This window comes from Amblyomma maculatum, chromosome 5 (assembly GCF_055883805.1).
Source record: "Amblyomma maculatum isolate TAMU_Amacu chromosome 5, ASM5588380v1, whole genome shotgun sequence".
NCBI classification, from domain to species: domain Eukaryota; kingdom Metazoa; phylum Arthropoda; class Arachnida; order Ixodida; family Ixodidae; genus Amblyomma; species Amblyomma maculatum.
This window is the reverse complement of record NC_139348.1, coordinates 126,172,394-126,189,875: the sequence shown is the minus strand read 5'-3', so window position 1 is coordinate 126,189,875 and position 17,482 is coordinate 126,172,394. Positions and strand designations below refer to the sequence as shown.

At 49.9% G+C, this 17,482-nt stretch overlaps 1 protein-coding gene across 13 annotated transcripts in view; it reads right to left on the bottom strand.

Moving 5' to 3' along the window:
• Positions 1 to 1,650: 1,650 nt before the first annotated feature.
• The window catches only part of Mhc (myosin heavy chain), a 43,070-nt gene continuing 27,238 nt past the window's right edge, over positions 1,651 to 17,482 (bottom strand). For 6 of the 13 annotated variants that reach the window (XM_084604267.1, XM_084604264.1, XM_084604259.1 and 3 more), the window contains exons 18-32: positions 16,375 to 16,492; positions 15,202 to 15,322; positions 12,543 to 12,679; positions 12,184 to 12,265; positions 11,185 to 12,015; positions 8,554 to 8,610; positions 7,572 to 7,825; positions 6,391 to 6,469; positions 5,345 to 5,590; positions 4,920 to 5,116; positions 4,509 to 4,692; positions 4,103 to 4,420; positions 3,360 to 3,902; positions 2,621 to 2,965; positions 1,651 to 2,045 (exon numbers count right to left, since the gene is read on the bottom strand). In XM_084604267.1, the coding sequence (XP_084460393.1) occupies positions 1,767 to 2,045; positions 2,621 to 2,965; positions 3,360 to 3,902; positions 4,103 to 4,420; positions 4,509 to 4,692; positions 4,920 to 5,116; positions 5,345 to 5,590; positions 6,391 to 6,469; positions 7,572 to 7,825; positions 8,554 to 8,610; positions 11,185 to 12,015; positions 12,184 to 12,265; positions 12,543 to 12,679; positions 15,202 to 15,322; positions 16,375 to 16,492 (3,791 nt within the window). In that variant the 3' untranslated portion in view covers positions 1,651 to 1,766. Of the gene's footprint in view, positions 2,046 to 2,620; positions 2,966 to 3,359; positions 3,903 to 4,102; positions 4,421 to 4,508; positions 4,693 to 4,919; positions 5,117 to 5,344; positions 5,591 to 6,390; positions 6,470 to 7,571; positions 7,826 to 8,553; positions 8,611 to 11,184; positions 12,016 to 12,183; positions 12,266 to 12,542; positions 12,680 to 13,501; positions 13,623 to 15,201; positions 15,323 to 16,374; positions 16,493 to 17,132; positions 17,221 to 17,482 lie in introns of all 13 variants that reach the window. The other 7 variants (XM_084604263.1, XM_084604269.1, XM_084604268.1 and 4 more) reach the window with 3 other exon arrangements.

The window sequence follows — 17,482 nt, the reverse complement described above, 5'->3', positions numbered from 1 at the left end:
GCGTAAAATGTATCAAACGTCATTTTATTCAAGCGCTTAAGGTAAATTAGTAGTCTTAACGTTACCTGAACTTACAGTGGAGGTCCGCTAACAAACTACGACCAGACTGCAAGGGGCGCAAGCGCAAACTAGCAACTACACTTAATTTTCATCTTCAGCAGGAGCTTGGGACAAAAAACAAAAGAAACTGAGCGTACCTCTACGTTGACTCTACGTGGACGTGCGGGGTAGGATAGCGCCACTCGCCCGCAGAATCTTATTAGCACGTACGAAAAATTCAGATTCGGTTACTAGTAAAAAACAGGTTGTATGGGTGCCCGGTCACTAGGGGGTGGAGGGGAACGAGACCGCTCACGCGGCTGCTCGAGCGTTCCTCCCCTGGGGTTCCGCTCAATCCTCCGAGGCAACCATACCAATCCCGCTCATAACTCATGCGGACATTACAAATTATTTACGCCTCTGCAGGAGGGCACTCCCGAGACCCACCAAAGGTCTCGTCAGATCTGAGGACTGCCACCTTAGACGACTCCAAACCGGGTGTTTTCCAAATCCCGCCATACTAAAACACATGGACCCGACATTCACGGGTAGGTTCAAATCCTGCGGGGAGTATGCTGACCTATACCACATTGTGTTTGCTTGCCAGCAAAATACAAAAATAAAAGCTATAAAATAGCCGACTAGGGAGGGCTGGTAAGCGGCCCTGTCCAGCTCGGGCCTGGAGGCCCAGCGTGTCCTGGTCCAGAGAGCTCGGGCAGCGGTGGCGGCCAATGGCGTGCCGGAATAGGGTCGGCCACTCAGTTTCACAACCAAACGCACCTCTCTTCCCAAATCAAATCATCGTAAATATTTTCTCTTCCTCCTACGTTGACTGAAGACAAACTAGCTCTTTATAGAGTTCTGCTACGTGAAACTACATGCTCATTGCTTCAGGGCACATTCGGTGCTCAAACAAGCTGCGAGACTTATAATGATGCGTATCGATACAATACAAACTAGAAGTGCTTTTTAGCCGACATATTGATGGTTATTCATGAGCGCAAGGAAGCTTGTGCTTAACCAAACTTCTGATCATACTTCTGGTGGAAAACTATCTGAAGTGGCCCAACAACATAAGATGTGACAAATCTGTTGCCAGGGTGACGCAGCGCTGGCCACTAATTTCCCGGAGGAGCCAGATTGGTTACTTTCTGTAGCCATATCCACGGAACCGACAGCATTGTTAATCCAGCAGAGATATCCTTTATCCACTAATGGAACCCCAGTCCAAGCAGTAGTGTATGCCAAAAAGCGTGAAGGAAAGAGCCAATTATTGCGGTCTCTATTATGCACATATTAAGTAGTTTATAGTAAGGCGCAGTAAGCGGACAGGTTTGCGTCTTCAGAAAGCCGCTATGCTTCCAGAGCGCGAGAGGCCTCACAGCCGCACGTTTGAGCCGATACTCAACCCAACCAATTCTGGAGACGCCCGCTCACTCATGCCTCCTGTACATGTCGATAGAATAAAGCAAGTGAGCTAAGGGCATTTGCTGCTTAACTACTAAAGCTTTAAAAGAGCTAATTGTACCAGGTTGTGAGCACACTAGGAAATGTTTGCGTCAGCAAGCCCGTGCTCAGCCGGCAGCAAAAGATCACACGAGGCAAAGCACATCTTGGAAAGTGTCGTTTATTGTTCCGTCGTTTGTTGGCTGCTTGCGAGCAGCCATAGTGGTATTGATATTGGCAGGGGGTCAGAAGAAAGACAAGTAGAGGTGGCGGTGTTATGCTTAGGTCCGGAGGGGTGCACCGGCCAGTCCGGGAGACATGGCACGGCCAGCGGACGCTGAACTGCGGTTCTTTGCGCGCAGCTTGGCGAGTGTGTTCTCTGCCATGTCGGCGCGCTCCTCGGCGTCCTCAAGCTCCTGCTGCACCTTGCGGAACTTGGCCAGGTTGAGAGCAGCAATCTCCTCAGCCTCCTCGATCTGGCGCTTGTACGTCTTGATTTTCTGCTGGAGCTTGTCCACCAGGTCTTGCATGCGCTCGTGGTTCTTGCGATCCTCTTCGGCCTGCGCGACGCGAGAAAGGGCGAACACTCAGACACACATTCGCGCGCAGTTGTCAAGAACAAGCACCAAGAGAATGTACAGGGTCGTCCACGTCTTTCAAAGTGCCATTGTGTGCGACCCGGTCACGCAATAAGCCTGAACGGCTGGCCATGAGAAGCCCCACCTCTGTGACCCTCTGTGCTTGTATCGCTTTGCTTCGAGGCGCACCTTAGTTGGACGCAAAGTTGGCTTGAAAGCCGTGACCGTGTTATTGCTAAAAGTTGACGACGCTATACCTACCCGCTAGCCATTAAACTGGAAAATGAATACTAGATTTCGCCTTTTCGCTGTCCACTTATTTATGCTTATAATGCGTAATCATTACCAAGACGCGCCTTTCTTAGACTTCTTACTAGTATGCTAGGCATGCCTATTGATTTCAAACATTCGCAATCTTAGCGTAATTCTGCACAATGTATTTTGCGAGGAAGATCAGCTAATGTACATTGACCGCAGATTTTCTGTAAGCCGTAATCCTCTACAAATTTACAGCAGAAACATAAGCTATAGATTTCCCACTGTTGAGAGCGACGTACCTGGAACTGGAGTTCCTTGATGCGGCGCTCGCCCTTGCGGAAGTTCTTGGCGGCATCTCCGTGCCGGCGCTGCTCGTTCTCCAGCTCGTTTTCGAGTTCGCGCACCTTCTGTTCCAGCTTCTGGATGATCTTCTTGCCGCCCTTGAGAGCAGCGGCCTCAGCCTCGTCCAGGCGCACCTGGAGCTCCTTCATCTGCTGTTCGAGAGCCTTGCGGAGCTTCTCCTGCTGCAGGGCGTGGTCTTGCTCGGCGCGCAGCTCGTCGGCGAGACGGGCAGCGTCCACCATCGCCTTCTTGGCCTTCTCCTCCGACTGCTTAGCCTCATTGAGCACCTCGTCGAGGTCAGCCTGTGGGGGTGTAGTTTTCGAAAGCACGGTGGTAAGTAACATCAATAATTCTGAAGAAGGAGTTTTCACAAAAAATAGGTGTTTAAAAAAAGGAGTTCTTACAAAAAGGCTTACACTGTCACGGAGAGCCTAATATATGTTATATCGTCTTGAGAAAAGCGGGAGTGTGCTTGAAAGCATGTACGCTTAGGGTAAGTCATATGGTGAAAATACTACTAGACCATACTGATGTTCTCAGCTTAAATACAAAGGCAGACAATTGGCCTCAGTATGATCACTTCGGATGTTTTATGCCTTGCATTGGCTGCAGCACAGCTCTGATACGAAAAAGTTTTAAGGACGTGGAAACTACATATCCATCCAACGCGTCATGGTTGCAAGAGAATATAATCACCTGGAGAGCCTGCATTTCTCCCTCGAGCTTCCTCTTGGCCACAGACAGAGAGGCGGTCTGAGCGGAGAGCTCGTTGACTTGTTCGTGCATCTCGCTGAGCTCGGCTTCGCCGGCGCGACGGGCGCGGTCAGACTGTTCCAGCAGCTGGCGGCTTTCCTCCAGCTCGCCGTGAAGAGCGTTGCAACGGCGTTCAGCCGATGCGTACTGTTCGCGGGCTTCGTCACGGGCACGCTGTTCTTCCTCGAGGGCAGTCTGCAGGTCCTTGACGTTCTGCTGGTACTTCTTGAGGTTCTTCTGGGCCTCGGCGTTGGCCTTGTTGGCGTGGTCGAGAGCAATCTCGAGCTCGTTGATGTCGCTCTCCAGCTTCTTCTTGAGCCTCAGTGCCTCGGCCTTACCCTTAGCCTCGGCCTCGAGACTGGCCTGCATGGAGTCGAGAGCCCGCTGGTGGTTCTTGCGAGTGTTCTCGAATTCTTCCTCCTTCTCCTGAATGCGCCTGTCGATCTCCTGCCGCACCTGCGACAGCTCGAGCTGGGCACGCAGCACCTGCAAAGCAAGAGGTCTTGTCAGTACAGTCGCGTACATTACGAATAACGACACAGGATATTGACCTTCGTAGAATCTCCCATACGTGAACCTCGCGGTTTAACTTTAATATTTCGCATATTTCCCTTGAGTGTGTATACATTTGGTGGAATATCTATATAAGACGTCACAAGTAAGCAGATAAACCCAATAAGTCATACCTTGTTCTCCTCCTGCTCAAGCGCAGCCTCAGCCTCTTCGAGCGCAGCCTGCAGTTCTTCCTTCTCCATCTCGAGCCTCTTTCGAGACTTCTCGAGCTCGTGCACGCTTCGGCCACCCTCGCCCAGCTGGTCCATCAGGTCCTTGATCTCGTCCTGGAGGTTCTTGTTCTCGCGCTTGACTGCCTCGTAGTGCTCCTGGCTCTCTTCGTACGCGGCACGTAGCTTGAACACCTCGGTGGAGTAGTTGCGGCATTCCTTCTGGGACGCGTCGAGCTCGGCAGCGAGATCGTCAACCTTGGCCTTCCATTCGGCGATAACCTGCAGAGAGGTGGGCCTATGAGGGAAGGAACGAACCCCACCGAAACCGACAGCCTGCGAACGGCAGGCGGGTGATAATGGCGCATACCTTGTCGAAAGACTTCTGGCGCTTCTCAAGCGAGGAGGCGAGAGCGTTGGCCTTGTCCACCTCGATGGACATGTCTTCGAGCTCGCCTTGCAGGTGCGCCTTGGTCTTCTCGAGGCCGCTGCACTTAGCGTTCAGCTGCTCCATGGCCTCCTCAGCCTCCTGGAGCTTGCCGTGAAGCTTGCGCCTGCATGCCAGAAGAGTGAAAAAACCAGCATTAGCTCAGGTATACTTTTACACCGTTTATACACCCAATGCGGGAACGTTCAAAGAAGATTCATTCTAAATTATGCTCATATGGGGCAAGAAACCTAGTGCACGTTTACTATGAAGCTTATGTGCGACAGTATCATCTGACTAGGCTTTAAAATTATTTGTGAATACAACAAAAAGCTGCACGAAGAACACACTCACTTGGCCTCCTCGAGTTCCTCCAGGCGCGCCAGGCCCTCGCTCTCGTACTTGGAGCGCCAGAGCTGAGCCTCGGCGTTGGCCTTGCTGAGTTGGCGCTGGAAGTCGGCCTTTGCTTCCTGTTCTTCCTCGATGCTCTCGCGCAGGTTGTCCAGGTCGTGCTCAAGGTTGCGGTACTTGCCAAGGATGGCAGCACGCTCCTGCAATCGTCGAGCGAGCGCGTGTGAGCATTTCGTCCGTGCTCAAAGGTTTCTCAATAAAAAGTGGCAGGGTGCTTCATTGAGGGAAATCCTTTGTCTGGTCACGGTAGTACCATGTGGTTAGTTCTAATCACAAGTTATCATGAGAACAAGGATGCCGCGAAGGCTCCCAAGGCACTGTAACCTTGGAAAACCCCGAGCCTGATGAACAACGTGTTGGACACTCACCCGAGCCTCCTCGTCGGCCTGTCGCTTGGCTTCCTCAAGCTGCGTGGCCAGCGAAGCCTTGATCTTGTTGAGCTGCGCCACTTGCGATTCGGCCTCCTCAAGCTGCCTCTGGAGCTCGCTGTTCTCGACGCCCATCTTCTTCTTGGTGCCATCAAGGTCGTTGAGTGTCCGGTTGGTCTCGTCCAGCTTGAACTGGGCGTCCGCGAGCTGCACCTCCAGTTGCTTCACCTGCTTCTCAGCGTTAGCCTTGTTTTGGTCGAGGTGGGAGGAGAAACAGAGCGCCAGTCAGATGTTGCGTAGTCATTGGTTTAAAAATGTGTTACCAGTGGTTAGCGAGTGCGAACGTGTGCACATACCATGTCGTGCTTCATACTTGTCAGAATAAGATGTCAGGTGTTTAGTGACAGTGTTTGACATCAAGCGTGGTTCTCGCGAGGTGTGTCAGTGTTGAAAAAGAATATTGTCATTAGAAACAGTAGGATGCCCTGATTTGCATAAGTGTAGGTAAACCTCGTTTCACACGTAAGCAATGTAGTATAGTCGTTGAAGTGCCAAAGTGCGTTCACGTAATAAGTAAGTGTGGGTTAAATGATTCTTTTAATAATTTAATTTAGCTGGTAAGATGGTAGGGAAGATGTGAAGTAACCGATAACATATTGCCGCGACAATGTGTCAATATCAATAGAGAAGTGTAAACCATCAGGCAAGAGGAAAAGCAGGGCTACTGTAGATCACTCAGCTTCTGTTTCAGGATGAGGGTCATGCATCAAGGTCACGAGGAAGCAAGACAGGAATAGGTTAAAAGAGTGCGTGCTCTACACGATGCAAGTCGACAACGGTCCATTTCCGCTCGCTCACAACCTTGCCAAAGTTACATTCTAAGGGCATGTTTGTCAACCCTTCGAGATACCGAAGAAAACGTGACATAGTGCCGCCTTTTCATGAGAAGGGGAAGGAACCCTTGGGTTTAACTGCTGGGTGGTCCGCAGGCAAGGTTGTTTGCAAGTGGATTGGAACGTGTGCTCTGTCTCAAAGGGAAGGGCTACCTGTGACTTGTTGCTGTGGTCCAGGAGGGATTGGAGGTCGGAAACTTCGGCAGCCAGGGTAGCGCGCTCCTTCTCAACTCTAAGCACACGGTCGGGGAGGTGGGAAAGTGGGAGGAGGGAGAGAAACCGGGGCTCAATTCCAGGTTCACACATCTGGGTGACCTACGGATCTGCGGGATGGTGCGTTTGTCATTCTGTTGCGGGTCTGGAGAAGGCGGGCTGGGCGTGATGCGGGCCGTCGCGGATATAGGGAGGAGATAACCAAACTAACGGCAACGGGATCTTTACCTTATCGCGGTTAAGGTGGTCAACATTGGCACGCATGTCGTCCAGTTCGCTTTTCATCTGGCTTTTTTCCTTTTCCAGCCTGTAGGGCCAAAGGGTTGTTAGAAAAACCGGCCATGTTCCTGGCCTCAGTGAGGAAGGCAAGAGATGCCGTCGAAAGAAAGCATTTCCCGTCGCAAAAATGGCACATAAAACTCGCGCCATCGAAGAGAATTGGTCAAAAGAAAAAAAGAAAAGAAATCGCGCATGCCACAATAAAAACAGGCGCCACCAATATGCATCACAGTGTAAAATAATTCACAGTGTTTGCGATCTCGCAGCAAAAAGTGAAGATAGTGAAGCCATAAGTAAAAAGGACGCACGCCAAGTAAAGTTCGTTGCGTCAGCAAGAAATGAAAATGAAAATGCCGAAGACCCTTAGCAGAGACGAAACATTAGAAGAGCCCAGCTCTTATACGAATTGACCTAAGTGGCAATGGTTTTTAACCAAATAACGATGACTAATTCTGCTTTTCCACACTGTTGATAGCTATGTTAGCTACGGATAACATACCTGCATAGCGTTCAAAAGGACAGTGATGAAGCAGAGAGTACTTAGCTTCACGACCTATCTTTTTTTTACACGATACCATTTTTTTCTCGTGGGCAATCAGTAGCTAAGCTCAACTTACGCAATGCGCTTCAGGTGTGGTCCGTAGGGTACACGTTCTCTCTACCTGCCAAAGCGCCGCTGGATAGGAGGCGTTATCCTTAAGAGTCATCATATAGCGAATACACCGTCATATGTAGAACAGCTTCAAGGGACCCTCACTGCAGCTTACGAGGGGGATTCTTTCGCGCGCGCACCATCCTTGGCAGTCTATAAAATGGCAATTAAATACAGTATCGTAGCTCACTTGGCCTTGTGCTTGTTGAGCTGGTCGATCTGCTCAGAGAGCTCGGCGACCGAGTCGTTGTGCTTCTTGCGCAGGTTGGACATTGCCTGCTCATGCTGCAGGTTGGACTCTTCGAGGTCGCGCCTCAGCTTGGCGAGTTCGGCTTCGCGGCGCTTGTTCAGCTCCACCTGTGCCGACGTGGCACCGCCCGACTCCTCGAGCCGCTCGCTCAGCTCTTCGATCTCACGAGCGAGGTCGGCACGCTGCTTCTCCGCCTGTAGCGAAGATATCGGAAACAGTGGTAAGTACGGCGTCTTTCTTCGCTCCTTTAATAAACTCCACTTCAGGCATGTTCCTAGCTTAAGCCGATAGCCCCGCTGAAGTAGCTTACTCGCTGCCAGCAGATGTTCACGGATTATTCATTGTTACCAGTATCTGGCCAGATGGCCAGATACTACAGACTACTGACTATGTATGCAAACGCAAAGCACCTGGCCAGAGACTGGTAACAATGACTAACCCGTAGTCAGTAGTTTGTGGTGTTATCAAAGATTAAACCTGCCCACTCGACCACGGCGCAAGGAGAGGTAACCTCCTTCTATTGGGTTTTGTATGAGGTCAAATATACCCGGCAATATGATATACACTTTGGCAGCATGATTGCTTCATTAATGTTGCTGCACAGTATGTGCAACCTTCTGTTGCTGAAGGATCGGCTAGCCATTGGAGATAATTCACGACACAGCGTACTGATTACCTCCTTGTTAATGCGTTCTCAGTTAGGCATTAAGAGCTATGCTATGCTAACACTGAGATTATCGAAGTCTCGCAGTAAAGGTACAAAGCCGACGTAGGTGACAAGTGTAGTGCAGTCTACATAGTTGACGTCTATTGAAAAATGCTTTGCGACAATCTAACCGACCAGAATAGCCAATATTGACTCCCCATGCCAAAGGAAAACCGAAAGAAAAAAGTTTATGAATGCATCAGCATGTATGCTTACCTTGGCCCGAGCCTGGCGTTCAGCTTCCAGCTCCTCTTCGAGCTCCTCGATGCGGGCCTAGAACAGAAGGCCACATTGTATGACAGAGAGGCCTCAACAAAAACAGAAAGCGCGGGCCCTCGCAGAAGCAACCACACACTTGCGTAGTCCTTGCCCAGGGGACGGCGGCATCCCCGCACTCGGCTACATCGCCCCGTTAGAGCCGGTAGCAAAGCGTACATCACGAGTCCCCCGAGGGAACAAGCGCAGCGGAGCCAGAAGGGCCCCGCTGTAGCATGCTCTAGGCACAGCCGACGAAGACGATACGACAGCACGGCAAGCACAGGACGTCGGGCTAGGCAACACGCCGGACAGTGGGCATCCGCGTGGGCCTCGGCTCAAGCCCTGTGATCCCAGAGTGGTTAGCGAAGCGACGACACCACACAGGCACACAGTAGCAGCAACACTAGCGAACAGCCACGGCCCGTCTGGGAGAGCGAGGCCTACTTCATAGATGAGGTGAACGGTAGCCGGGCTGGAGGCGAGAATAGGCTCCTGGGCCTGTCGAACGAGTCGCTTGCTCTCGGCGCTGAGTCGGTAGTTAGGCGAGATGTAGGGGCCCTTCTGCAGCGGGTAGAAGGAGTCCCCGAGCAGCGCGTCGCCGGCAGTAGCCACACCCTTGGGCTTTCTGGTCGCAGGGGGAACCGCGCTGTGGCTGACCAGGCCGGCGTCGCCGTTGGTCACGCCGTTGACCAGGCCGTTAGCGACGGCGTACGCTGCTTCGAGCGGGGAGGAGCTGTCCATGTCGTCGTCGAAGAGGGAGCGAGGAGCACCGCGGTTCGCTCGGGTCGGTACTGACGGTTCGGTCCTGGCGGCCACGCGTTAAAAGGGGGGAGCCTCCTAGGCTTCGGGAAATCCGAGCTGCCACCCTCTCGCCCCGGGCCGTTCGCTCACCAAAAATACCTACGGCCAGAAATATGTGCGCGCTCGCCGGCGTTGACGCTCCCTCCTGACTCACCGGCAGCGCGGCGGCGAGGAGGGGGCGAACGCCTTTGGACGACTTTCTAGTCCCTCCCTAACGCCTCCCGTTTTTTTAGCACTTCGGGTCTGCGGTCCGTCACACTTCCCCGTCTGCTTTTCACCTGGTGAAAGGTTCGCTCGGTGCAACGGCCTGCGGTCACGTGGTTTCGAAGCGCGCCGGGTTTGGCTTCAGAGCGGCCAGGCAGACGATGCAAGAAGGGCTCAAGGACGCTTCTAGGCCCGTAAAACGTCACTGACGGCACGCTGTCTCGTTTTTTAGGTGAGAAGCAGGTAAGATATGACTTTCTTTGGACCCGCTAATCGGTTGCGTTTTTTATTTTTTTCCCACTGGAAACACCCGTCTCTTTCTTTTCAGTAGGTATTTTGGGACACATACTCCACATTCCTGAGCGTCTCGCTGTCACGATTTGTCACACTTCATTGGGCAAACTTCATCACTTTGTCAAGCAAAGAACCACGCTTATTTCAGCCCAATATGTCAGAAGAGTGGCCACCGGTAATTTTGTACACGTCTCTTGGAGAAAGAAGAAACGTTTTGTAGGCACACCAAATTCGCATTCATCCAAAATTGAGAAAGAAACGCCGACAAACGCTCGAATTTCTGTGTATAGCTGGCGACGAAAAAGGCAAACCAATGTGTACGTGACAACTCGGTCACGGCATTTAGTCGTTTTCGAACAAAACAAACTGACACCACCACGTAAACTCTGTGTCACGGATCTTTTTTAGTAGCTTTCCTTATATGGCTCCTGTGAGCAGTGTACCCAATAACAAGAAACAGAAGCGTTCTTGGCCCTCTTTCTGGGTTATGTTTCTTGGTCTTTCAGCAAAACCGTCCGTCGAGCCGAGAATACAAATCTTCATATGTCCGCACACTCGAAGTGTAACAGGTATTGAAATCTAAATCTTCGCTGTTGCACGTTCGAACGTCTACGAAGTACGAAATAGGTCGAATTCTGCATCACAACACAATATTAAGAATGTCAAATTATTCAAGATCAGTGGAGAGAGAGAGAGAGAGAGAGAGAGAGAGAGAAATATCACGTGCTGTGCAACACGGTTTCGTCCAGTCTGCTTCTTGCCTTAAGTTCATTGGTAAGTAAGGACCCCTGATTTACTAAATCAGTATTAAGCTACTGGTTTTCCATGAGAGGGCATATCCTGGACGAAGTGTTTTTCTTTTGTTCATGTAACAGAGTTAAGAGACGACACATTTTTTATTCATTATGATATCTCGCTGCAAACGTGTGTGGTTGCTATTCCTGCGAAGAGCCCACAATGCATGCATTTCTATTATGCATACAAATAAAAATTAAAATTCACGCAAAACCTTGACAACTCTGATTGCATGAAAGCCACTGTTCAATACCGTTTGTCCTTTCTGCCATGATTTACAAATTAATTCCTCGTCCTTAGAACATTTAAAATACCTGTACGAAGGCTAAATAAGCCCATCTACTTAAAACTTCCCTCGTGTTACACGAAAAGGATAGGCATATTAAAGGAGATTCATCAATTCAAGCATTCCATTTAGAGCCATGGCTGCATTCATATACTGAGAACAAGAACGTTTAGGCCATTAAAGCGAACACAAGAGTTAAGGAGGCTTACCTGGAGTTCCTTGATCTGCTTCTGCAGCTTGGCGACCAGCGCCTGCTCATCCTCCAGCTTCGCGGCAAGGCTGGCCATCTCCTTCTCCTTACGCTGCAAGTTCTGGTCCATCTCCTTCTTGTGCTTCTCGAGATCGGCGACAGCCTCCTGGGCGAGCTTGAGGTCTCCCTCAACCTTGCGCTTGTTCTTCTCGAGGTCGGCGCGGGCCTTCTTTTCGCGCTCCAGCGAGTCCTCGAGCTCGTCGAGTGTCTGCTCCAGCTTAGCCTTAACCTTATTCAGGTGGTTCACCTTGTCCTCGGTGGCCTGCAAATCTTCGGCGGTCTTCTGGTTTTGCTCTTGCAGCTGCTTCTTCTCCTTGTTCAGCTTGTTGATGAGCTCGTCCTGGTGCTGGATCTCATCATTGAGGTTGCGGATCTGGTGGTCCTTGGTGGCCTTATCCTGCTCCGCCTTCTGCAGCGCCAGCTCCATGTCTTCAATGTCCTTCTTGAGACTGGAGATTTCACCCTCCAACTTCTTCTTGGTCGTAGAGAGTTGGCCGTGCGCCTCCTCTTCGTGCTGGAGCCTGTCGGTGAGCTCTTGCAGTTGGCTCTCGAGGTCTCCCTTCTGCGTGAGGGCCTTGTTCAGGCGCTCCTCCACATCGCCGGCGCCCATGCGCTCAGCCTCGAGCTGAAGGAACAGGTCGTTCTTCTCCTGCAGCACCTTAACGTTCTGACCCTCGAGCTCCTTGCGCAGCTTCTCTTCCTTCTCCAGGGCCTCCTGTGTCTTCTTGAGCTTCTCTTCGAGCGCCTTGAGCTCATCCTCCACGCGGGCGACGGACAGCAGGGGCTTGACCTGCACGGGTACGTAGGCCGATGTTACTCACATTCACAGCTCTTCAATTTTAATACAACCCATATAGTCTCAGCTACAAAACGCGCATTGGAAGTGCGTGCTAGTTCCACCATAGTTATCAGTAACCGTTTATGGGCAACCAAAAGAAAATATTTCATAGGACCGTACCTTGCTGTACAGCTTCCACCACAGCCAGTTGCGCAGCTGGAGGAACTTGCGAAGGTTGCGCTGGATGACCAGCAGCGCCACCCTGTAAAGAGAGCGAGTCACATGGAAACTCAAAAAACAATGCTAGGTGTGAATTGTTCCCTGTTAGCCCCGTCGATCAAGCGGAGAACAGCTGTAAAGGCAAATCAGTCCATTACACTACAACCGTCATGGGCTTCAAAGACTCTTAAAATCAGTAACTTCCCTTTTACCTAATCACGACTGTCAAGCCATTCGCAGTACACGCTCGGGTAATCAATATGGTGGGATTATGAATTAAATCTTATATGGCTGCAAGAGAAAAAGTCTGAAGTCATTACCTCTGTTCCTTGAGCTTCTGGAAGTGCTTCTTGGTGATGTACCAGCGCACAGCGGCTTGGATCATGGTGATGATCTTGCCGAGACGCTCGTCACGCAGTTCTTCCAGGCGACCCAATACGCCCGCCCTGAAGAAGATCTGGACGGCACAGAAGAAGAGGTTAGCCCTTTTGTGCACTAGGTACACTCAATACATTTTTGCTGCTCTAACGGCTTAAGTGCTCTTTTTCGTACAAATCAAATAGAACTGCACTGATATAACGTGTATATTTTCAGATAATAGTTCTAAACACAAACAAGGCATTTTTGCTGCTCCAACGGCTTAAGTGCACTTTTTCATACAAAAATACTAATACTAAACTTTAATCAAATAGAACTGCACTAATATAACATGTATATTTTCAGTTAATAGTTCTAAATAATTTGCATTGCACAATCGCTCAACGTAGTATTTTCTAGCTTGCATTATTTAACAAATATTTGCACCCGAATATCATTAGCCAGGTAAACTTCAAGCTGAAAAGTTTTCACAAAAGTAATTCATCGTGGCAATAAACCTTGGCAGCTGGAGAAACTTACCGCGAAAAGCGGTATTTTATACATTTTCAACAGCTATGGTTATGAAGATTCCAGGCTTTGGCTACTCTCGATGATTTTAAAATTGTCATCAAAAATAAAATACTCGCCTGAGGCCACTCTCATGAATGTTTGCGTTTTCAAATAAATGGCTGCATTACATGTATTTGAAATGTATCCGCCTTAAGAGGAGTTACATCAATGGTACTTTTTTGATCTACTACTCCAAACACTGTTACGCAAATGCAATCAACAAAAGCGGGGTTCCACACAAACGGGAGAAAAGAACAGTAGGGTTCCATAAATAGAAGGAGAGCAAAAGAGCGCCTTTTAGGGCATTTAAGGAGTGGGGAAACTAAAATGGGGAGCAGGGGAACGGACGTACCTTGGTGAATCCGAGCCGATACTCGCCCTCGTCCAGTTTGATGGCGTCCATCAACTTCTCAGTGGCGGCGCGAGCGTCCACGAAGCCTTTGGGGAGCGCGTTAGGGGCAAGGATGGCGTATCTACAGGACAGGGGGGATGCGTAACAGGAGGAAGGGCTCAGTTTGGTGTGCACAACCAAAGCTGGAAGGAAACAGGCACGGGCTCCGCTCCGTCACTCTTCCCACTTGGGTCACCGCTGTGGAGGCCTAATGATCACATTCATTCTCGAATGCACATGGTGACTAAAAGCTCCTTTAATGTGCCGCACATACGCAGCTACGCTGGCGTTTGGACAAAGTAGATGACCAGAGTCTATTTAGAGGCATAAAATATATGATTCTCTTCTATGATTTGGATGACATTGAAAGCCTCACTGAACTCCTATCCATTAATGGGTACCAGGATGGAGCGAAGCCCGGCCACCATCGCCATGGCAACGTTGCACGTAGTGCACGGAAGAGTTAGTTGGCAAGCCTAGAAGCACCGTGCTGGCGGTCAGCAGTTGGTGGAGCTCTCGGGTGTAAGGCAACTGTGTGCGAGCTCGGATGTTGGTCTAGAGGTGAGCAGCAGGAGAGGGCGAAACAGCAGCCAAGGGCGCGCCGCCGCTGGGCATACCTTATCTTGTCCATAGCGGTACTCAAGCTCGTCAATTTTGGTGTGTTTCATAATTATCTCCGTCGCTTGTCTTCCCTCGATGAAGTAGTCTGGAAGCTCACCGCAGGCAAGGATGCCGTATCTAGGACCGCAAAAGGTCCAAGCTACATTGATGCAGCTCACGTGGTCTTCTTTGGGACTGCTCGATTTGTGGCACAATCCCACGCGTTTTGTTTTTAACGAAAGTTCGAGCGTCATTATTTTCCCCATTAAATTCTTATGGAAGCTAACAGAACTAAACAAAATGCTTGAAAGAGTTCCAAGTTTGAAACAGACAAATATTTCCAGAGTTTAGCTTTTGTCAATGCCTCAGTGTTATGTACTTTAAGTGTAGGCGATTATTCCAGTAGCGCTTGACGGCAAATGGGGTAAAGGAAAAGGACCGTGCTGAAAAGAGGACATGCCCAAAGGTAGGCCTCGAAAATTCGCGGTATACAAAATGCATGAGCATGGTAAAGGGCGGGAACCATGCTGCCAGAGGGAAAAAGCCTCAGGTTGCATGGGGGAAAAAAGGCGTTGCCTCTCATCGGCACCAAACGTGGAAGGAGCAGGACGTAAGAAGGGGTGTTCGGACTGGGGTCCAAAAATGCACGAACTTACCACATTTCGGAAAAAAGCGCCCCTCTATGGTAGGCTGTCCGACTGCGGTCGACTACATGGGGGGACGTGACTACGAGGGGGAAGTTTCAGGCGTTTCTTTTATAGGATGGGGTGTCTGGGGGTTCATTCGGACACAACACGCGCCTGTGCCGGTACAGTTCGCCCACAGTTTGTAACATGTTTTCTGTGTTTTAGGAATAGGGGTGTGTCGCGTATGGGCCGGCAGCGCATGCTGACCCACTCGGGGCAAACCTGGTGCCAGAACAATTTAGCCGAAATCGGCGGGTCTCAAGAAATGTAGCGCAATGGGCGCTGATCCCGATTCTATGGGCGAACACTGCACGACACGGGGTCGGTTGGTTGGGCAGGGGCAGGATTGGGCCTCGCTTTGCTCTGGGTACATGCCTTGCTGTGTCCGAAGCGGAAATCGTTGGCATCGAGTTGAATGGCCTCGATGACCTTTTCGGCGCAGTTTTTAGCATCAACGAAGCCCTTGGGGACGGCGTTGGGAGCCAAGATCGTGTATCTGGTCGGGAACAGAGCGCCATCATGAGGATCTCAGTGGACTTCCGTCGTGGAGAGGGAAGCTTGCTACGTCCTCGCCGCCTTAAGTTTAATGTGCGGCGCATTTTCTGCAGCACTGACCACCCGGCAGCCACTAGCCGCACGCACCTCACACGTGCGAGCCAAAGCGAATGTAAAATTCAAACAAAACAAAACAAAACAAAACAGAAGGCGGTGCAAAACCAAAAAAAAGATAGCGTTTTTGTGAGAGAACTGCCGGAAGCAATATGGCGCTTATGTGCACTCGTGCACCCGTCGAATGAACCAAAAATTGCCAACAAGCGCTTGGTAGACAACCTGCCGTTACTTACACTTAGACAACTTAGCAATTATATATTAAAAATGCAGACATGAATTGGGATATATCCACAAACCGCAACATGTCTGCAAGTCCTCCGCAGCGGCAGAAACCGTTTAGTTGATGCGGTTTTCCCGGTGTTCTGAGACACGTAATTAGCACATGCAGCTATGAGCTGCGACAATCAGTTATTAGTTCTACGTGTTCGATAGGATTGCAGAGACGGCATTGACAATATTTTACCACAATGTGCGGGGAGTCATGAGAAATTTCCAGTGTGCCGAACGTATGCACGTGCCTAAATTATATTGCGGCATTTCATATTTTTGGTTTTCAGTCTGCTGATTGTTAAAGTGAGAGCATTGCATTCAAGGCATATAAGAAAAGAGCAAATCTCCGGGAATTCGCAATTTACCGCGTGCCAGTTCTAAGAGAGATAAGTAGACGTGGTACAGAATAGTTTGTCCAGGCTACACATTTTGCACATTCAAATATCCCGCATTAGCTGGAGCCAACAGTAAACTGGTACTGGCTGTTTTTCATCAGCACTTTCCATAAACGCTGTTCAGGACTATGGTAAAAATAAGTAGCACGTATGCTGTGCTCCTCTGCCTTTATAGATGGCCACACGCACTTGCAAAATAACAAAGTCGGTGTTCAGTTTAAGACAACTCATAGACATTTTGCTGACTTAGTCGATGCCCGAGAGCGCTTACCGCTGTTTGAAGTCGGGGTAGATCATCCGGTTGGGGAAGCCCTTTCGGCAGATACGGATGCCTTCAAGCACACCGTTGCAAGTGAGCTGGTGCATGACAAGATGAGAGTCGATGACGCCTGCGGATGGGCACACCGAAGACTGTCAAATATACCGCGCTCAGCTGCTTTCTCGGCCATTTGTCACATGCCTGAAGATCACAAGCTGGACAAACTACGAGAATATGCAACGACGCAGTTAAGGACCACAGAATACGACTGCTTTCTCTGAAGCAAAGTTTACAGATCATGGTCGTACGGACTTCTTCAACATGGTGAGGGTAAAAGCGGACACAGTTCGCAGGGTCCAGAAATCACGAAAGTGAAACCTGAAAGAGATTATTACGCCGACAAGCATTGTTCTCAAGGACTTGCTAAGGCCACACTTTAACGCTATTGCGAGAGTTGTTCTTATACAGTATTTACTTTCTTGTCGTTTAGTTTAGTACTCTGGAGCTAAATAGTGCCAGCAAGCACTATTTTATATTTTATTAGTTCATTCAATGCCAAGACATATATATTGTTCCGTCATCAAAAAGCTCCACAAAACCGAATATTCAAAGAGAAGCTACCACTGATCTCCATGACGTACAACACGCTGGTTATTTACAGGTATATTAACATATTCTACACTGTATGTAAAATCAAAATTTCACGATTCCTTAGGTTTCTCGAAGAAATAATAGATAGAAAGAGAAGGATCTGGGTAGGATTCATTTACCTGGGGACTTGGTTTCGTTCGGAATGATACAGCGGACAAAGTGGGGGGAAGTACTATGCAGGGTAGCCATCAGCTTGTTCAACTGTTCCTGTGGGTCATCAGTGCAGGGCAGAGGGTTAGGCGTGACACCAGAAAAAAAATGCAGTGCGCATGGTGGAGGCCGCACCAGTGTCGTGGGGTGTAGAACCTGGGTTTCGGGGGGTGTGGGGCTAACGGCGTGTGGTGGGTGTGGGACTTACTGCAAGTGGTGGGTGTGGGACCAAGTGTGGTGGACGATGTGGAGGCGACGCGAACAGCCGGTTTCCAAATTCAGCGCTGCAATCTTGCCTAAACATGGAAGTCACGACTGC